At 42.1% G+C, this 23,211-nt stretch overlaps 1 protein-coding gene across 1 annotated transcript; it reads right to left on the minus strand.

Annotated features, from left to right (window-relative positions):
• Positions 1–1,600: 1,600 nt before the first annotated feature.
• On the minus strand, positions 1,601–3,251 carry LOC145439048 (kelch-like protein 38). The gene has a single exon (XM_080316515.1). It carries the CDS (start codon positions 3,209–3,211, stop codon positions 1,601–1,603), a length of 1,611 nt encoding a protein of 536 aa, XP_080172641.1. The 5' UTR covers positions 3,212–3,251.
• Between the last annotated feature and the right edge of the window lie 19,960 nt (positions 3,252–23,211).

Here is a 23,211-nt window from a genome sequence, read left to right on the forward strand (position 1 = left end):
AAACAGTAGACCCAACGTAGCGGATAAGTTGCAGGGGAAAAGCGTACAGGCTCAGCGGGCTGAGGGGGTTCTGGGGGCCTAAGACCAACGGTTTTTTTTGGCGGGGCTGAAAGAGTGCTGTTACGGTACTGGTGGGTAATGAAGGCTCGGAATAGATCTGAAGTGGGGAATGAAGACAAAAAGGTTGGGAACCTCTGGTATAGATAGAAATCGTTACAAAAGACACATAGGCATATTGTTATAGTCTTGACAGACGGAGGTTGAAGAGTTACTAATTGCTGTCATTGCGCGGTGCAAATATAATCGCGAACTTTCCACACAGACCGTGAGTAGGTGTTTTTATCAGCAAGCCAAATTGAGAGGTGAGTCAAGGAAGGTTTTCAAATCAAAAGTTGGGGTCGCAACCATCAAAAAGTTGGGAACACACGTACTGCGGTATATGAATCAAGTATTCACCAGTAAACGAAACAGATTCCAGCGTTGGGCACAAGTCAATAAATTAACACCTTGCTGTACTTGTGATATCTCAAGGCTAACAAGTGTTACGCAGGAATGCACGACGACGTACACTAAAGTATAAATGGAATGGCGTGTCAGAAAATAACTTCCCATGCAGTATAGTATGGCCATGGCCATTTATTCATGAATTAGACGAGCATATAGGCTAATACCTTCCAATACGCATACGGGAATCAGGGATCGCCAGCTCAAAACGGGCCACTGGCCACTTTTAACATTTCGTAGAGGTCGCGTGAATTCAATATGAAGGTAAAATGGCACTGTCCACGCCATTACACGTCAAGACAATATACTCATTCATATCAGTTGATTCTCTCTCCATGGAATGTTGCTGCCATCGCAAAAGCCGTTTCAGCTAGTAAGGAATGGTGATGTTGGGCACATGAAAATAGCATATTTTGAAACAACAACGACAATATTTGAAAACTGCAAAATGCTTTATTTAGCGTACTTCCAAAATCAGATCACGGGTCGAAAAATACAATCTCGCGGGCCTCGTGTTGGTGACCCGTGGTCTACGTCATCAGCGCTGACACTCAAGTAGAAGTAGAAATAACCCTGCGAATTTCCACCCAATTCCAAGTGGATGTATCAAGTTCCGAGACAAATAGAAGACGAAAGATTTCAAACTAGTGAAGGAAGCTGATTTAAAAAGTAGATTGGTCGCATGCCTTTAGCAATGGAAGTTGACAGATACAACCTCACGTCTAACGCAAAATTTCAATAATGCCACTGCCAATAAATAAAAAAAAGTGGAAACATCTTCAGCTAATATTATATACGGGGTTACCAGATTCTTATGGCAATTTCAGTCACAAAAGTAATGCAAACTTATCACGGAAATACTTTCTAGTTTCTACTTAACATAATCCAAGTAGTTTGACCCTAAAACTATTCAAATAGAGGTAACATAAAAACTTGAGTACGCATTGCACGGATGCAGAACGTAGCTGAGTACACTGGACTTCTGATTCATTTCTCGCGATGTGCATGCGATGATCACGCATAGCTATTTATTATTGCAGTGTTGCTATGAATGAAATCTTGAACCAAAACTTATTCAAGCACTGAACGATAATCTTCAACGCGATAGTTTGATGTATTTGATGTACGACGCGCAGCACGCCTCCATGTCGCCAGCACTGCGCCGGGTAGGCCGCAGGTCTTTAGCTGTAATTTCCAGCCGACAAAGCTCAAAGGTTTTGACCTCAGTTCCCAGCTCGCCTCCGAAAATGTATAGCTTGTCGGCTAGGTAAACCGTGGCGTTGCGGCATTGTATCTCAAAACCGCTCAAGATCTGCCACTGTCTTGTCCAGGTATTATGGAATTCAACTGTACGCGAGTAACCTCCCATGGCGTACAAGAAACCGTTGTACTGGATTGCAGCGCCGTACGCTCGACCCATGACCATGGAAGCGACAGCACCGTAGCGCTTTTCCATCAACTTAAATTTTGCAACAGTTTTGCTATCTCCAACGGCACCTGTCCGTGCAACTCCACCAAGAAGGTAAACTGTAGTATCAAATCCCAAAAGGAAGAATCCTTCCGTAAATACCGTCATCGAGCGATGATGCAGTTCATGAACACGATGTGAAAAAATATCGAACATGACAGTGTGGCTAACGGTAATCATAATCACCCATCGCCCGGCGCATGCGACCCTACTATAATGAGAGATCGATAGGCGATCCTTTGCTGTTCGGTGCAGACACTTCCACCCTACCTCGGAAAATGAATGCAGAGACATACCATCGCCCACGTAGAGTATCCCGTTATATTCCGCGACCGATTGATGCCAGTGGATTGCTGATGGTAACTCTCCTACTGTCCACTCCTCGTCACTCAAATCGTATTGATATACTAATCTCGTTGATTTATTAATGGAGGTTATATGACTCGGTGACGTGATACGTTTCTGCACCCTGGGCAACATACAGATACAAAATCGTCGGACATACTTTAGGCTCGTCATACACCCGTCAATGATGTTCTCGCTGGCAATATGTTTCTTGATAAAATCACGAGAAAGGTATTTTAGTTCGATGCTTTGAAACAAGTAGTGGAACAATGTTTCTCTTTTCTCGATATCTACATTCGTCCAGACCATCAGCCCGTGCCATTTTAACTCTTCCGTCTTGGGAGAGGCTCCTTGCAACAACGCGTAACAGTAGAGAACCATATCGTGATCGAACCATTTGAAATCTTCAGATTTTACGACCTCTTCCAGATTAGCGTTGAGAAATCTCCCGAGCTGCTTATTTATTTGTGTCTTATTTTTATGGAACAAACACATGCCAATGACTTCACTGAAATTGTTCAGATCAATATTTTCCAACATAAATTCCACACTGAGATCGAATAAATCCGGCAGCTGCATCACTGTCCCGGTATCCATCAGGCCTTTTACTGTAGCCATGGACAGCCTCACAGACCCCAAGTAAATGAAATCGACTAATTCCTTAACAACATCGGGATGAATTGGCGATAAGTCTATGATTCCGGTTTCGGCTTCGTGCGTGTCGTCTGATAACATCCGTCTGAAATATCCTGTTGACGCGGCCAGCACACATTTATGCGCCATAACTTGGTAATCGCCGCTTTTTATCGTTATGTCGCAAAAGTCACCGTTGGATTTCAAATTCGACAGCAGATTTGCGGTATGCGATCGAGACTTCTTGTAGACGAGCTCCATCGTTTAGCCTTTTTTGCTTTAATGTATTAGGGAATATTGTAAGACTGAAATAGACAATGGCATAATGTGAATCTCCGCAACCCATCGTCTACAACTGGATTGGAATGTCAGGCATAAGGCGAGTTCACTCCCAATTCTCGTGCGATTCCAAATTGCGACTCCGACTCAGCTCATAAATATTTTATGAACTGTAATTCCGGCTCAATTTGAATACCTCTAATCCGGTGGTTCCCAACCGGTGGCTAATTCTGCACTTGTGGAGAATTGAGGGGTTTCTCGTGGTGACCAGACGCAGTTGCAAAATAAATACATAGATACACATATAACACGAGACATAACACCACGATGACGGTAACCACTTTGCACTGTGGCCTGGACGGTATGAGTCACTACTTTTAAGGCGTGTGGATCATAAAAACTCATTTTGAATTCTGGATAACCAATATTGCGGTCAAAAACACGTTTAGCACGAGCAACATGACGTGCAATAAAGCCTTCGCATAATTTTGTGGGATACCAATACACAGGAAGTTCTATGTTGCAGTAAAATGCGATTGTTCATGTCCACTGTCAGGCATCCCAGGGTTTATGGACGTATAAGCAATAAGCTAATAACTTGTCCGTGACATCCGGCCACTCCGGTGAATTAAAAGTTTGATAAAAAGTATAATGACCAAAGTTAAAACAAAGTACCAGCAGTTAACTCGACTTCGGATTCACGCTAATTAAAAAAAAAAAGATCAACCACCACAATCATTGGTTTTCTCACACGGGTCGTCCCTATCAATCCTTACCAAACAACTCCAACTCAAAACGGATCGCGGGCCGCATGAATCAGTATCGATTTGAAATAGGCCACATAGATTAACAACCACGGTTTGAAAACTTTACGCCAGTACAGTGCCGTGCTCTCTAACACAGGCGACGAGCATAGTTACCACAATATAAATGATATCTTAACAAAAGAGTACAAATACAACATTCCTCAATTATATTCTATTTTTAACCATGAGCGGCGCACGATACCTGACAACACCTTTCGACGGCTGAAGAATCGATATTGGGGCTAGCTAGACACGGTACTTGCCGGAAAACTATCTCCTCGTAAAGATTGATCTTATGGGGAAGCCCCAGGTCGTTTTCGAAACGACTTGGTCTTGACAGTTTCTGGGCCATTAAACGGCAAGGTAATTTCCCCTATTTCATATCAGCTAATTCTCCTTACATGGAGTGCTATTATTTGGGTTGCATTTAAACAAATGGTTGTTTAAAACACTTTTTTGGAAACATGTTTTAAAGAGTGTATTAAACAAAGGCATTTTTTCAAGAAAATGTGTTTTTTTTAAGTTGTAACATCATGCCATAATTGTGTAAATACTTTCCAAAAAACATGTTGTATGAGCCTTCGGACAATTACCACCCGGTATAGCCGACGTATACGATATGGGATGGTTGGAACCCTCAAAATAGTCGGTTCAACAACTATAGTATACGTAGATATTTCGTCAAAGGAGCTGTAGTTACCATATATTTCCAATTGTCAATGCCTTTCCGTTATGACGTCACAACTGAATACTCGTGACGTCACGGCGTTAAAAAAAAAACAGTAAACACATGTTTTAAAAATGGACTTGTTTTAAACATGTTTGTTTCAAATTGATTTTTGTTTTAAATGCAGCCCTAGCTATTTCAATAGCTGGAGGCGTATTAGCTAGTGAGGGATAGTGATGTTGCGCACATGAGAATAACACATTTTGAACAACAACAACAATATTCTGCAACGGAAATCAAGTTTAGCATTCCAAAATACTTTAGTTGGCGTTCTTTCGAAATCTCAAATTAGGCCGCGTGTTGGTAACATGGCTCTAAGCAATACCGAATTGTGTTGTGGGAAGGGTTGTATAGATTGATTTGAGGGATGGGGAAGAAAAACCCGAAAGAAATCAGAATTGGGGATCGAAGGAAAAAAGGTTGGGATCCACTACTGACTACTGTATTCCAGTTTCCAATACAAGTCACACTATAGGATATATTAGACTACCATCCTATTGGAAGCGGGTGAAGTTGTTCTGCTACTCTGACACCCGACCTTTCACTAATTGAATGACGGACTCTATATCATACTCGAGATCGAGGGTGGCCAGTAACGGAGTATTTCTGCTTTCACGGAGCACGCAAGTAAGTTTTGCACACTGGCACTATACTTCATAAAGAGGTTACTGGTTATGCTGACTACTCTCAGTGACAATTATTTGTTAGCCTACACTTTTGACTTTAGAAAGTATAAAATTGTTTTAAGGCAATCAGTCTGCTTAACTTTAAAGGGTGAAATCGTGATGACGACTGGGTGCATTAGTATCAATGTATATATATATTCGAAGATAGCAACTGTTTGTGATGTCATTAGTGTTTTGCGGTTAGTCTCGAAGATATGCATCATACAATACCAGAAGTATGGCGGTATCCATACTGAAGGTATGCGATCCATCAATCAAATCTACTTGTTTTTTAAACTAAACACTGACGAAGTGCTGTTACGACCCTGCAATGATTGCTCAGCCTGGACTATAATACATGCAATGTAAAACCAGGGTTGTAATGACTCGAGTCATGACTCGATTCGAGTCCGACTCGAATCAAGATTTTCTGATGACTCGACTTAAATCGAGTCAATTTCTCAAAATACGGAAATGACTCGACTCGACTCGAGTAAATCTGAGTATTGACTGGACTTGGACTCGAGTCATTGCGCATGACTCGAACCAAGTCATATGACTCGCGACTCAGACGGCAAAAACCGAAATTTCATTGTAATTTCGAAGAATAGTAAAGAAATCACCCTATTGAGATTTCGTCTATTGGTACTTGCACTTGAAAATGCGACCAGAAACTGCCGAAAGTGAGGGAAATTAAAAAATTATACATGCGAAGCATTCGATATCACCAAACAGAGTTATATAAAGTGGGTTTAACAAGACTTTAACCGGAAACTGAGCAGTCAACCCAATGACTTAGACTCGGACTCAAGTCATAATACCATGACTCGGAGTCGACCCTCCGCTCGATGACTTGAACTCGGACTTGACTCGGTGGTGGATTGAAAATGACTCGACTTGACTCGAGTCAAAACTATAAAAGTGAGATTGACTTGTGACTAGGAACCTTTTGACTTACAACCCTGTGTAAACGCGCACGGATACGGCAAGCAACAGCAAGGATTGAGTTGGTCGAGTCATTCATGGAAGTTGTTTCAGCAAAGCTAATATAATCCCGCAGTTGAACAGCATCACCACCACCTCAGCCTTCAACAAGCGCTGCTGGCTCTAGCACCGTACTTATAGCGATCAATAGCTGAACGCACAGAACCGTTGGAACTATACGTTGTTTTGATACCGACATTGAAATTTTCATACTAATCGGTATTAGATTATGGTGTCAACTTTTACATTCAGGACGATTCCAATAGGCTCCTCGACATCTACCTAATCGAGATTTTCGATAATGTAAATTCAAGACACGAATATGCGCAAAAACTTCGAAGATTGCCTTGATCAATCTCACTGTCATCCAGGATCAGACTTGTGAATCACTGAATGCCTCACTGTGGAAATCTGTATGCTTCACTGCTTGACATATATCACGGCGAGCGCATTATTGCTCAATGCTTAGATCACTGGCCCCTGCTGTTTACGGAAATCAATACCGAATTGCTTTCAGACTGAGAGGATTGGTCCCATCACATCTGGAACGATGTGGGATATGAAATTCACGTTGTGACCAACTGACCATACTACACCTAAACCATATTGATCGAAGGATGTTAGTTGCGGTCGATATATTTTCTCCGATCTCCTACTTTCTTTAGTGAGGTAGGTTGGTTCAGTGCCGAGCTTTATTAGTGAACAGACGAATCCGCCTCGCTCACTATTCGCCAACAATTGGATAATCCCAGCACAGTAAAACTATAGATAACTAACCTGCCGTAGGTTAGTTATCTATAGTAAAACTCGCTCTCGTTTCCAGAAACTGACATTGTTGGATGAATCGTGGAGTTGCCGGTTTAGCTGTATCACGGCCACTTCTAGGCTGTTGTAAGGCGCTGCTTATACGCGGAGCCCATGGCGAGAAGGAGCCTATAGACAGCCTGCGTGTCAAGATGGCTAATGTGTTTAGAAACAGGTCGCCAACTCAAGTAGCTAACCTTTTAATAGGTTTTATATGTTTGCGAATCTTGTTCTAAGGAAGTCTGCATCTCCAATTCCCAATCTAACTAACCCTAACTTTCCGCAGTCTCAGTAATGTTTTCAATCATTTAGGTTTGATGTTACAGTGCCAGTGACATATTTAGTTTGCTGATACAGATGTCACAACAAAGCGATTGGGCGAGCAAAGGACAATAGACAAGAAGGACGTTTATTATTATTTTTCTTCGTTTTTCATCATTTTCGTTGAGCAAACTAGGTGTCTCATTAAAAGACTACTCCAAGTGGTCGTTTCGGCCCCCTCCTATATCTTCTCATTATATTGCAATCTTGTGGTGTTTTAATTTGATAAAGATCAGGCGAAAAAGCTCCAAGAAGACTCGACAGGGCTTAAAGATACAGAAAATGACTCCGATGACGACTTCAACATCTCCCATATAGAGATTAATACCACACATTCCGAACCAATACGATCTTGATGATTTAGTCGGGACTCACTAAATCAAATGCGGAATTTCTGACTCCAAGGTTAAAATTACGGAACGATGTCCGTCATCAGAAAATGGCATGGACGATTTTCACGGTATTTTTCTGTGGCAGGTTCTCCTTGCTTGTGCGTGAATGTTGGCAATCTTTTGTAAAGCACTTGACAATAAAATGACTGTGAGAGAAGCCGGAGCATTCAAGGCATTTCGAGATGTATAGTTGAAAATTTTCTTTGAAATAAACGAAGTAATGAATATAAACCTCTGGTAAACAATATGATCGAGATATATGAAAAAATAGAGTGGGGCATGTCCTTAAAACCGCATTACCTGCACTTTCACCTTGATTTTATTACTTCAAATCTGGGTGTCTGTCAGACTCGAGTCACAAACTAGTTTATCAAAGGTGTGGGGCATGGCAAAAGCAAATTACAGGACGGCGCCCATCAGTCTTTATTCCCACAGTTAACCACGGTCAACTTGTTGCATCAAGTAGCCTAACACAGAAAAATCAAATTTGTTAGCAGACATGTACTGACAAGTTAGTAGTGATAATAACTACTCCAGCACTTTTTCAAACAAAAAAGTGTACTTCGAGAAAAATACATTTGACTCGCTGCCACTGGAGCTAGAAAATGATGATGCGATAAACTGCCCATTCACTTTGGACGAATTGAAGCGAGCGATATCAAAGAAAAAGCCCACTGCAACTGGGTAAGACAAGGTTAGTTATGAAATGCTAAAATACTTGAGCTCAACCGCATTGGAGCAATTATTACGTTTGTACAATGACTCCTGGAACGAGGGGACGGTGCCTAAGGCTTGGCTCCATTCCATCATAATACCGATACCTAAATCCGGGAAAACGAAGTCATCGGCAGCATCTTACCGTCCCATTGCTTTAACCAGTCATCTTTCTAAGGCAATGGAGACAATGATAGCAAATCGATTAAAATGGTATGTGCAACAGCATGATATATTGAGTCCCGTTCAGTCTGGATATCGGACAGGCCGATGCACACTTGACGATATCCTAGCACTACATGATGATATATATAAAACGATTTACAAGCAACGCTCCGCAGTAGCAATATTTGTGGACTTCGAACGAGCATACGACACGGTCGGGCGCAAGGGCCTTCTGACAAAAATTTTTGCCATCGGTTTACGGGGTAAAATCATTAGGTGGTTCTCGTCATTCCTATCAAAGAGAACCGCTCAAGTTCGTGTGGGAAATGATCTTTCACAGACATTCAATATCGAGACAGGCATTGTACAGGGCAGCGCAATCAGTCCAATATTGTTTTTGATTAAGTTTAACGACCTTCCAGAGTGTCTATCCACCAGGAACGCTCTGTCTGCAGACGATATTGTGTTTTGGGAGTCTGGAATGAACATGACCGATATATCCGACTCCTAACAGAACGACTTGGATTGTCTTAAACCAGTGGTTCTTAACCTTTTTTCCTCCAGCGCCCCCTTTCAAAAATTATCGTGCTCCAGCGCCCCCCAACCTCATATTGTAAGTAATGTAATAAGGACTATGAGTAAGAGGGAGGACCGTAACAGCACTTCGTCAACCCCCCTAAAACGATTGCCTTGCGCACCCATAGCGTGATAAACCAAACTTCTAAGGGCTTCGCCCCCAAGAACCCCGTAGCGTGATTTCGATGGTCAGCAAAGTTTGTGTGGCCTGGTTGCTCTAGGTACCAAAATTATATATAGTGCATGAATGAATAGGCGGTAATTACATATATATGTCGCTATAAACTTTTTATTCTCTCAGCCTACGTAATCAGATTCACCAGTAGCGCTGAGTGAGCTGTCGCATGGGAAAATAAAGGGCACGTAATTAATAATTAAACATATTCGGGCGTGCCCGTAGGTACAATTAATTCGTTACCAGGGCCGTAACAGCACTTCGTCAGCCCCCACAAAAAAACGTTGGTCTTGGGCCCCCCCATCGGGTGATAAACCAAAACTTCCGGGGGCTTCGCCCCCAGACCCACCTGAGGCTATCCGCTATTCGCTGATACTAGTCATCTACATTGCGTGTACATTCACTGAGCCAGCTATTCTCGCCTATACGCGCGAAGCGCTAAAAATTTCAATAATTAATGATTGAATTGGTCAATATGATCGGGAATTGCATGTATATTGATATTAATTTTTATCCTCACTCTGCTCACGTAAACAGATTTACCGGTAGAGCTGAGTGATGTGAGATTGAAAAGGTAGGACCCCTCAATAATAATTATACATCTTCGGGCGTATACCCGTTGGCAGGAACGAAAAGGCACTTCGTCAGCCCCCCCGAAAAAACTTGGGTCTTGGGCTCCCATAGGGTGATAAACCGACCGGCCCCCATCACGTTCGCTTTTGCCACGAAATCAGTGTTACTGTTTAGCGAGCCAGTGCGAAGCGCGAAAAACTTCGATAATTCATGATAAAATCGGTCAGTAAGATCGGGAATTGCATATATATTGCTATCAATTTCTTGCCCTCTCTGCTCACGTAACCTGATTTACCGGTGGAGCTGAGTGAGGTGCGATGTTCCCTCTAAGCTGCGCACGTGCGCAATGCTAACACGGTGTCTGCGCACAGAAAATCTACGTTGCGCACAACAAATCCGAAGTTATAACCTTTTTTTAAGTCGTTACGCACTGTTGTCCAAGGGTCTGCGCAGTGAGTTGTTGAGTGTGTGCAGACACATCAAACGTAGAGCGAATATTGTGAGGTGTCTTGGAAACTGTAGGGCCCGTAACTAATACTTAAACGTATTCGGACGGGCGAATTCGTTGGTACGACTTCGTTGCATGATGTTATTTCGTGACTTCCTGTCTGCTATATCTAAAAATATGGAATCGCCCAACAGGGATATCGCCCAACAGGAATGTCTAGTTTTAGATATCCCTGTCGCCTAATCGTACTAAACTAAAAGACTCACACGATTTCAAATTGGTATTTCTTCACTGGCATATAATTTTTCCCTGCCAGATGGAATTCGTCTTCTGGGGTTCAGATTGCCAAGACAGGAACATTCGGTGCCAGCATTTAGGCGCCCATGGACAATTAAACCTATATGTCTTTTGTAGGCTATATATAACGAAGTTTTCGGTGTTAATTTGCTCTGAATACTCATTAAGGATATGTCCTACCACCACATCATCTACTGCGAAGCCATTTTTCTCCAGCGCCCCCATACCGCCCCCCTGAGCCCAGCGCCCCCATATCGCCCCCTGAGCGTTTCCGCCCCTTCAAAATCGCCAGCGCCCCTTGGGGGGCGCTGGAGGCAAGGTTAAGAACCACTGTCTTAAACAGTGGGGCGATCAATGGGGAATGAAAGTCAATACAACAAAAACGGTGTCAGTTGTCTTTAGCAACAAAAGGGAAATACCAAATGTCCAATTTAAATACAGTGGTCAGAACATATAGCGACAGCAGAATCGGCAAAGTACCTCGGAATTACCTTCGACAAGAGGTTATCATACTACATGTTGAATCTGTTTTACATAAATGCACTGCACGAATAAACTTTCTGCGGATGATTTCAGGAACCTCTTGGGGGAGCTGCAAAAGAAACTATGCTAACCTTGTGTCGTACTCTTATTCGATCTATAATTGAATATGGAATTGAGGCATTTCATTTTGGTCACCGACGATATCTAGAAAAAGTCGAGCGTCTACAAAACATTGCGCTCCGGCTTTGTTGCGGAGGGATGAGGAGCACCCCAATTATTTCCATACTGTCTGCGTGTGGGGAAATGCCACTGGACCTACGACACAGGTATTTATGTATGAAATTCAGATCAAAGGTGAATGCTGATTTGCAGCACCCGTGTCGAGAGCAGCTTCTCCGGTTATCGTGAGAGGAACACTGGCCGAAAAGAAAGCAATTCGTTTGCTTCAATCAAATTACATATCGACCCAATTGCGACGAAAATGGAGATGGTCTGTTGCGGTTGAGTAAAATAACGCATCCACATTGGACGTTGCGTCGAGCACGTATAGATTTAACTTTGACGACTCTGCAGTTTAAACAATGTTCCTCTTTGTTACCGCTAATCAATGAACATCTCTGTAGACGATTCCCGGGATACTTGCAGATTTTCACAGACGGATCAAAAACTACGACGGGCACTGCGGCGGCGTTTTATGTATCGCGAACTATCAACGTCGCAACCACTATCATACAGGAATCGAGTTCCTTCACTGCAGAATTGGTGGGAATAAGCTTAGTTCTACAATGGGTTGTGGAGAACAGAAATTCCAATATACTAATACTCGTGGACTGCTTGAGCGCAATTCAAGCGATTGACAATATTTATGGGCGATCACATCACCCCGTCGCACCAATTTTACAGACGATCCATCGGATATCGGAGGCAGGATACGAGATCGCTATTGTTTGGATACCTGGTCATTATCAAATTCCCGGAAATGAAAAGGTAGATGAATTGGCCAGACGAGCGAGTCAAGCCAGTGTGCAAACGACTGAATTCAAACCTTCCGTACGAGATATCGCTGCTTCGCGTCGGAAGGCGTGCATCGAACTATGGAATAACCGCTATTCGCAATCGGATAAGTCACAACAATATAAGGAATGTTTTTCAACCGTCCACCACAGAGCAGACGTGAATGGACTACCGAAAAGGTTTCAAGAGATTATGTTCCGACTACAAACCGGACATTGTGGACTACAAGCACATCTATTCAAATTGGGAATAGCAGATTCAGCCAATTGCTCAACGTGCCGCCAAAACGAGAGTGTCGCCCATTATTTATTGACGTGTCGAAATTGTAGACACCAGCGATGAGTTCTCGAGGACACGTGTCGGAGGAAGAATATCGCTCCCACGGTAACAAACTTTTTGACTGACACGCACATTTTCCATACGTTGTGGAATTCGTTCTCGCAACAAAGCCATATATTTGAGTTTATATTTTGTAATGCAATACCCACCCCTAGATGATAAATGACTTTTTGGATATGGCGAACAAAACCACTTGCGTTATAATCGCCAATCAAATAATAATCAACAACAACCTTGATTTTATCACTTCAAATCTGGGTGTTTGTCAGACTCGAGTCACCTTTTTCGTATGACTTGACTTGACTTGACTCGGTGTGTCAGAAATGTGGATTGACTCGTGGCTCGGAACAAAATTCACGAGTCAATTTCAAGTCATCAAGTAATCAATGTCGATAGAAATCACTGTATCCAGCATATGGTCGGATTGTTCGCGAAACGCTGGTGTGAAACGCCGTGAGAGCGACCAATCATTCATTGATCGTGCTTTTTACTGCGAGCCGCCATTGTTCGCTCACAAATAAATTTTCCGCCAACGAAGTGATCGAAGCTTACAGCTTACGTTGCCGTAAACTATGGTAGGCCTAAAATAATTTAATAGCAAGATGTCTATTTCTGTTCTCTGTTCTTACTTTAACCAAACCTCTTGTTTTATTGAAATTGAATTCGAATGTAGTTTTTATATTCATCATCCATTGGAGCAGGCTCGAATTGTATCATATCAATTTGTAAATGGGCAAAGTATTGCATCTTATCAATTCGATTTTCTATTATCTAATCACTATTTTGGCTGGTAACTATAAACTGGGACTATATGCCACGTAGGCGCGTATGTGTGAGCGATACAGGGCCTTTTTGTGTGTATATTCAACTCTATATTCGTTCATCGGTTCAGAATCAAAGACCGCCCAATCTATATTTCATCCAGCTAGCAAAATGCAATGACGTAATCATGCCTCTTACTTCGAAAAAGCAACTTGACTTGAATTATGACTTGACTCGTGACTTGACTTGACTTTACTCGACTTGACTCGAGTCGCCTCCGAAAATCGGGTGACTTGACTTGACTCGAGTCACCTTCGAAAATCGATTGACTTGACTTGTCTCTAGTCAAAATGTAGGAGGTAGTGGTAGTGACTTGATCCCAACACTGGTTTCTACCTTAGCATGAACAAACGTCCTCATCGGGCCATTCCAAGGATGCTTCTTGTAGAGACGATACCACGAGACAACTTCTTCAGAAGTTTCCAGCTCCTTGTTTTCGGTCAGAAATCCACAACTGAGTTCACGCCCCCCAATTCGAGAACCACTGCACTGAAATATATATGCAATGATATTAAACTTATTTTCTTGGTCGCTGCCTTCCGAGCAGTGTGCAGCTTAAATATAGCCTTAATGTTGAGCGAAGCTCGCAGTTCTCCTGAACTTCGCCATCCTTTGACCGAGTGTTTCGTGTTTTTGTCATAAGACCGACTTCTGTTAAAATACTTAATCTCTGCGTGATGCTCGGCAAAAACTAAAAGGACGGCTTTACACCTGACTCCAGTATACAAATATTTCGTGCTCTTAAGTCTAAACCTTCTTTGAATTTCAGTTTTCGGCTTTCTTTTTTTGGCATGCCCGTTAATCCTTTATGGGTGATAGATGTGATGAGTCATTTAGTAATCGCGAGCACTGATTGACTTGTTTTACGAATTAGGGATTTGGAAATGTATCACGTAACAAATTGAAACACATACCGTATAATGCGCAATGTGACAATGGCAACAAAGAAGGTTTTAACTAAACTATATGGAATAAGTGATTTCTTGTGACTTTAATTGCTACTCATACTTTGCCACATTGCCTTTATTTTGAATCTGGATTACGCATGCGAGGTACTTAGGCAGCGTAATCGTGGCATATTAATGAGCAGGCTTCAAAGTAAACGAATTTCCTGTTCATTTGATACAGCCTATGGTATTAGTCATTCACAAAGCAAGTTTTATGTTTTGAATTCCAAGCAACCTTTCGCGGGCTGCAGAACGCGAACGTGAGCCTCACATTAACACCATCCCTAACATATAGGTTGATTGTGTATTGGATCATAGCAATTAGTTTCAACATCTGAGATTTTATATTTTGTCATCTATTTTGTGGACAGTTACCGACGTGCGGTCTGATAATTCTACGTACATGCGAGTCATAATCATCTCGATATTCGATACACGAAGTTGCTCCTTGCAAATCAATCTGTATTTCTATCAACTTGCAAAATAAAATGGCTTGAATCATGCCTCGAACTTCGAAATGTCGACAAGACTTGGCGATTTGACTTGTGACTTTGACTTGACTCGAGTTCCCTTCCAAACTCGAGCGACTTGACTCGACTCGTGATTCACTTGTGAATCGAAGGAAGTGACTTTATTCCAACAATGGACCAAGCATCTTGTTTTGCTGCCTTTCTCATTTCCCACTACCACCAGACGTATCCTACTATTAATGCAACACGCCGGACGTTGCCGATTTATCTACAAAATGAATGAAACCAAATCGGTTTAGCGAGCCAGGCCGTACTTTCCGCTCACATATCGTCAAAGGAGACGGCTTGAACTTCAAGTTAAATCGAACAGGCCTAATGTTACCTCACGGAGTTCTGAATATGTTGATGTTGAGGTTTTATTATTTCATCAACTGACAAGCCTTCAACATTTTGCATCTTGAAACAATGATATCATTGCTTGAAATTAAGGTATGGAATTTTGAAATATCTGGCGGATCGGCAGAAAAGTCGTCGCGGACCGGCGGTTGAGAACCAGTGTATCAGTGTTGGGATGACTCGAGTCACCTTTTTCGTACGACTTGACTTGACTCGAGTCTAGGGCTGGGCAAATTCGAGTACCTGAGTGATTCGATTCTGAATCACGTAATATGCTTCGAGTCGAGTCGAGTATTCGAGTATCACTCATTATGACGTCATAACAGAATGTAATATGTCAAAGTTCAAATAAGTACCTTTTATGCCAACACAAAGAACACGATGCCTGTTAGCCATCACATTAACGATACTTAGTATTTCCGACCATACCGATTTCAATGAACTTTGTGACAATGTTGTGGGATAATCATGACTTCGCAAATGTGATATTTCTAGTAACGTTCGTGGCGTTGTACAAGTACTTGATACCCTGTTTTGTATGCTGCGGTACGGCCAATCAAGGTTTCATGTCTGCCAAAGTGAAAAATAGTATTGAAGCTATAATTTTTGTTGATAAATTAACTTTCAGTGGAGAAGAGCGTATAATTTCGGTACTCGAAAAATTCGTCTTTTACTACTCGACTCGAATCATGAAAATAAATACTCGATTCAGATTCGAGTACTCGAATCATTGTGCCCAGCCCTACTCGAGTCACTTTGCTAAAATGACTTGACTTGACTCGGCGTATCAGAAATGCGGATTGACTCGTGACTCGGAGCAAAATTCACGAGTCAATTTCAAGTCATCAAGTAATTGGGGTCGATAAAAATCACAGTAACTTGCATATGTTCGTATTGTTCGCGAAACGCTGGTGTAACCGGTGAGAGCGACCAATCATTCAATGATCGTGCGTTTTGCTGAGCCTCCATTGTTCTCTCACAAATAAATAGACCGCAAACGATGTGATCGAAGCTTACAAGTTACGTTGTCGTAAACTAGTATAGTAAAATCATTTACTAGCAAAATGTTTATTTCTGTTCTCTGTTCTTACCTTAACTAAACCTCTTTGTTATATTGAAATTGAATTCGAATATAGTTTATATAGTCCTCACCCATTGTCGCAGGCTCGATTTGTATCATATCAGTTTCTAAATGGGTAATGTATTGCATCTTATTAATTGGTTTCTCTATTGTCTATTTTGGCTTGTACCTACAAACTGAGGCTATGCCATTACGTACATAGTTTAGCGACATAGCGCCTTCATGCGTGTATATATTTAACTGTATATCCGTTCATTGGTTCAAAATCAATGAACACTCAATCTGTACTTCAGACAGCTAGCATAATGCAATGATGTAATCATGCCTCATACTTCGAAAAGGCAACTTGACTTGAATTGTGACTTGACTCGAGACTTGACTTGACTTGACTCGACTTGACTCGAGTCGCCTCCAAAAATCGAGTGACTTGACTTGACTCGAGTCAAAATGTACAATGACTCGAAATGACTCGGGACTCGAAGGTAGTGACTTGATCCCAACACTGGTGTATATTGAAACATCCCTCTACACCAGAGGTCTCAAACACGCGGCCCGCGAGACTATGTTCTGCGGCCCGCGACGGCATTTTGGATTTCGAAGTATTCGACAATATTTATCTTCCAATTTTCGAAAATATTCGATAAGCCAGAAACTACTCATCAAAACCTCACTATTACATCACTTTCAAAAGTTACGACTAAGTGGAAGATTACGTGACATTACTTGTTTCGTAGCTTATTTAGATATTTAGGCAGGTCGGTATGGCAACCATTGGCATTATGTTGCTCTTGTATACATGGTTACATCCTGTGTCATCTTGGGTATCCTTATCCATCTGAAATTCAATGTTGCGAGAATAAAGTAGTCGTAGCCTACGTTTCAAAGCAGTAACACAAATGGATTCTTGGGCGATTGGACATTTCTATTGCTGTGGCACAGTAATCATTATATTTAAGTTATTATTGATCTGTTCAAATAGTCGAAGCTAAATCTAATGCTTACTTAATCTGACTTGGTAATGACATGAATGATAGCCTAGTTTTCAGGAGTACAGCCGAGACCCGGAATAGGCTGTAATGCTCCAATGCTCTGATATCAAATCAATCTTTGTAAAATTCTAAAATTCGACCTAATTGCGGCACGTCAAATGTCCGCTAGCTGCAAAATTATAAGGTGACAGCTTTTACGATGTCCTGATGCATTTGTACTCTCGCATGGTATCTACAACTAATTATTTTTGACAAACTATGCCAAATGCAGCAACAATTTTATTCAAATATCTAAAAATCTTATTTTTTCGTGCCAGGCGTGAAATCACAATAGTAAATCACATTTTTACGATGCGTGTGGAATGTCAGTCTGCAAGGTCCCGTCAAATAAACCCTACTTGGAAATACATTGAATTCCCCTATTATTGGGGCTGCGGCCCGCGGAGCCATCAAAAAGTAAAAAATTGGTCGGCGAGAACATTTGAGTTTGAGACCTCTGCTCTACACTACCTTGTTAGTTTTTACCATGAGTCAGCGGCATGGTTGCCAGTGAACCCGTCCCTCGGTGAACCCGTCCCGTGAACCCGTCCCTCGGTGAACCCGGCCCTCGGTGAACCCGGCCCTCGGTGAATTCCGCCCTCGGGAAATTTTGAAATTAAGTGTATTAACAAGTATTAATATGAATTAATAAACTAATAATGTTATTATCAACTGATTTGCCGATCTTGTAAGGTGGTCAGGGCATGCGTAGATCACGCAGTCACGGAGTGATCAGATCACGTGATCACGATTGCGTGGTCGGCTCATTGATGAATTGACTTGGCGAGGGGCGGACGTGCGACGTTCAACATCCTCGTATCTGTTCATGACATCGCATTGGGTCTTATCGCATTGTATATTGTGTGTGACTTGTTCAGATGAAAAATATATCCCAACGATTGTTATTGCTCACATATCAACCACGCGTGGTCTGCTCGTTATTGCAACTGTAGGTTGAGGTGGGGTGTTAGGGTTGGGTAGGGTAGGGTAGGGGGGAGGGAGACATTAGGGTTCGGGGAGTGGGACATTGGGTTCGGGTAGGATACTAGGGTTGGGGGAGGTGGGATATTAGGGTTGGGGTTAGGATATTAGGGTTGCCGGAGGTGGGATATTAGGACTGGGGGAGGGGGGATATTAGGGATGGGGGAGAGGGATATTAGGGTTAGGGTTGGGGGAGGGGGGATATTAGGGTTGCCGGGGGTGGGATATTAGGGTTAGGGTTAGGGTTAGGGTTGCCGGAGGTGGGATATTAGGGTTGCCGGGGGTGGGATATTAGGGTTGCCGGAGGTGGGATATTAGGGTTGCCGGTGAATACAAAATTTCCCGAGGGCCGGGTTCACCGAGGGACGGGTTCACCGAGGGACGGGTTCACGGGACGGGTTCACCGAGGGACGGGTTCACTGGTAATCAGCGGCATGTGTCTACATCGAATGTGCAATGGATATTAAATAGAGTTGGAATCATATCGTTTTAGAAAACCGCATTTGGTTGGCTAGACTCGAGTTAGAATTTGTGATTGCCACATAGTGCCGTATGGATTAGGAACACACCTCGCCACGTTTCAACAGAACCACAATCATTAACACGACGATGTCATTGTTAAAGATTAGTAATGCCCGTGAAAACTATGATAATATCGTAATATTCTGAAATGCACGCCTTGGAAAGAGAATGACCTCAATTTCCAATTTCAAATATAAGCCGGGAACACACAGCTGGCGGCATTAATGCTAATCAATACCGTCGCATGATGATAAAACGGATCTGCAGCGTTATTTCCGTAAATGCGATAAGCGCACCGCCGAATGGGAACAGAGGTTTCCGCATATCCTGCGGCGCAACGCGCAAGTTCCACTGATCTGAAGCAATCCACAATACACTTGGTCGCACGATTCAGATAGAACATTTATGAGATATAACCTCGTCAAAACTATCTTATAATTTGACTTTAAAGTGAGCGATCGCGAAACCCCCTCTCGTTACAATAGTCTCCAGAACTATTTATCCGTTTGATGCCATGGCGGGTAAATTCATTTTATGTCCAATTAGCCGTAATAGTATAGTCTATATAACAACAATTATTCTATAATATTGCATTTGGAAAAGACCTACTATTCTATCGTTAATACTGCAGCGAAAGAAATTCCGTCGTGCTAAAACAGTGGCTCGCGACCCGGGGTCGCCCCTTTACCATTGTGGGACGTGTATTGAGGGCGCGAAGCTAATTTAGAGATAGATTACATTCGTGCACTTGAATTGAGTTTGGTTTGTTCTGAAACTTCGATGTCTTCAACAAGGACATAATCCAAATGATATTTTGATTTTCTTATCTTTCAATTCTACTCGAGGAATTTTAAGTTAACCTGCTATCTTTTTACACCTTGAATTTCGGAAAGTAGAAAGTAGATGTGGGTTGGGTTAAGTTTACATTACATTCATGAATGAAATCGTAATGGCAACCGCGTACAATAGCACTCTCTATCGCGGAAATGAATATTCGAAAATCCTGTAGTGCCATTGGTCGTTTTGCGTTAGTCGTGGAGTAACATCTTGCATATTGAAACATTGAAGTACGATAACTCTTAAAAGTATGCGACCACACAACAAATCTACCTGTTGATAGTAGTTACTACACATATTTTTAAGCCTTCATTTTCTATTTTCACTTGAAATAGTTTCGATATATCTTAGAAATAGCCTCATCCCATTATGGTTTAGTAGAAAATTACTACGACTTCTATATACTCAAGTAGCAACGCTGACTTCCTTGATCACCTGTAATAACAGGGTTATAGGGTTTGGGAAAGAAGTAATTTCAGAAGTATGGTTGGCTTGAATGTTTGTTCTCGGGTTATACGGATTCTCAATCGCCGATTCCTAGAGTGTCGTTTGCTTAACTGCCATTTTTCGTTGTGTTGCATGCTCAAATGTCGGGCAACAAATCATAGTGTATCTTTGGAAATATCACAGTCAATATAACTCAAGTGGGTTTTGATGTCGCAGAAAATTTTACTGGCTAGCGTTCGGATGTTGCCTCACGCTATCACGTATCGGTACTTCTGCAACATCTATCATTTTAACTCGTGGTCTTTCAGCTATACGGAGCTATACACCGTTTTCCCAATACTTTGCCTTGTGCCTGGAGTTTCCTCCGCCGCCTAGCTGTTCTTTACTATACGGCGAATTACTTTGATTTAACGAATGCTAACTTCATTTTATGGCATTTACTCGTCCAGCTCTACATAGTCACGGTTTTGCATCTGGTATGTGTCCATCTAGTTGGGTATCAAGCTCCTATAACCACTTGGCGGTTTTGTTGTTGACTAGATGCAATTGAAATGTGAATAGCTGTGTACTTGTGCTCAGTCGAAACCTATGGAACCTTTATGATTGTACTTGCGGATTATGTACAATTTCATCATAATTTTCTACGCTCTGGTTCAGTGAATCTTTTGGACAGTGGCTATTGCTTTGTATATAAAATCCGTCTAGCTATCAGAAAACCTTAACGCAATTATTGCCAAACCCAACAAAATGCTCCGATCAGCTGAAAACATTAGTCGGACAGCTAATAACGTACAGAGTTCACTCAGTATATTGATATAATTGCGTATCAGAAAGCGAGGCTAGCCACTCAAAAATATCAAGGTCCCTATATTCATGACCCAGGGAGCACACAGTACGTTCTAATATCATGAAGGCAGATTCTGCTCGATGTGAATAATATGGTAACGAATTGAAATTTAATATTGCATTGCTACGCTTTGAAGTCTTCCATAGACAAAGTGATGCAAGCAATATCATTGTCTGATTTTCTTGCTATGCGAAGCGCGTCACACGCCCATGTCACCATCACCATGCCAGGTAGGTAGCAGCTCTGTCACAGGGATTTCCAGCTTACAGTAATCAATGGTTTCGACATCGGTTCCCAACGAGCCTCCAAAAATGTACACCTTGTCGGCTAGGTGGGCCGTGACGTTACGACATTGCATTCTAAAACCGTCCAAAATCTGCCATTCTCTTGTACAGGAGTTAAAGTATTCAACGCCGCCCCAACGACCTCCCATAGCGTACAAAAATCCTTTGTACCTGAAAGCAGCTCCATACGCTCTACCCGCGACCATGGAAGCGAATGACGAATACTGCTTTCTAGCGAGTATCAACTTTACAACCGTTTTTCTCTCTGAATATCCAGACAGCAACTCCAATCCTCCGAGCACTAACACCGACGTTTTTGAGCAGGTAACGAAAAAACCAATACTAAGCGGTGTCGGTGGCTGTTTCGCTTCGTGGACATTACCAGAAGAAATCTCCACCATAATTGTGTAACGGACGGTGATCATAATCACCCATTCGTCATTGGAGATAAGTTTGCAGTAATGCGGTGTACAACCAGTGGTGTTGTCGTCACGTTTGTTGTGCAATATATTCCAAATCGTTCCGTTGAACGAGTATAAACAGACTCCGTCGCCTACGTACAGCATACCGTTGTACTCTACAGCTGAACAATTACCGCCTATTGTTGATGGTATTTCACCCTTAACTGCCCATAGTTTGGTACTCAGATCATACTGATAAACCCGCTTTGCAGACGAGTTAATGAACACGATAGAAGTCAGTGGTTTGTTTCCCCCGTGTGTGACAGGGCAGCTTGGCGATTGCCCAGAGAAATACTTTCGAATATACTGAAGACTTTTTAGCGAGTCACGAATTAATGTGTCCACAAAGATTCGCTCTTCAACAAATTCTTTCTCAAGACATTGCAGATTGACCTTTAGGAAGACGCCTTGGAACCAAACCTGCCTTTTCGCAAGGTCGGCATTGGTCCATATCGATATTCCAACCCACTTGAGCATTTCCAATGCTTGAGACCCGCCCTGTATCATTTCGTAACAGTAGTCCATGGCATTGTAGTCGAGCATTTTGAATTGGTCGGATCTTATGACCTGTTCGAAATTTGTTTCAAGAAAATTCTTGACGGGCGTGCGCAAAGTATTTATCTTATAGAGACAAGAAAGAGTGACGATTTCGGCAATATTTGTCACATCAATATTTTCTGTCAGGAATTCAACGCAGAGATCCGTTAAATTAGGCAGTTGAAACATTTCCGCGGCATCAATCAGGCCTCCCACTATCTCCATCGAAATATCCACGAATCCGAGATAGATAAAGTCAACACATTGCTTCACAGTTTCAGGGCGCATGGTCGAAAAGTCTATAATTCCGGTATTGGCTTCGTACATGTCATTCATTAGCATCCTGCTGAAATATTCCGTCGCAGCGTCCAGCACGCATTTATGTGCCATAACCTGGAAGTCCCCACATTTGATTGTGACGTCGCAGAACCTCCCGTTCGCCTTCACTTTCGACATAAGTTCACTCCCGTGCGTCTTGAAGGTTTTGCGGGTGATCTCCATGTTCTATTCTTTAATTTACTATTTGTATACTACACTGCACCGTAAGAATATTAGGAGAGTAACATTATCTTTACATGCATATAAATTTACATAGTTTTCTATATTGTTTAGCGAGTAAGCTCCATCTGGTATCCTATTGCTTACTATATTCCGAGTACACGACCACTTTGTATTATAAGCTGCCTTTATGATCCCTTGTAAATCAAATACGAGTCTCCTTGAATGAAGTTCGCGTGACACTGGTATCCAGCAATCAAACAACTGACAGAATTGTTATGATGCCGAATTCTAAATAGGCTACAACCAATTCCAGCCAATATATGTTCCGACTAAATATA

This window comes from Botryllus schlosseri, chromosome 1, assembly GCF_051294905.1.
Source record: "Botryllus schlosseri isolate E-star chromosome 1, Bs_hap1, whole genome shotgun sequence".
Taxonomy (NCBI): domain Eukaryota; kingdom Metazoa; phylum Chordata; class Ascidiacea; order Stolidobranchia; family Styelidae; genus Botryllus; species Botryllus schlosseri.

Coding starts and splice junctions, on each gene's coding strand:
- LOC145439048 (XM_080316515.1), bottom strand. CDS start 3,211: ATGGAGCTCGTCTACAAGAAGTCTCGATCGCATACCGCAAATCTGCTG.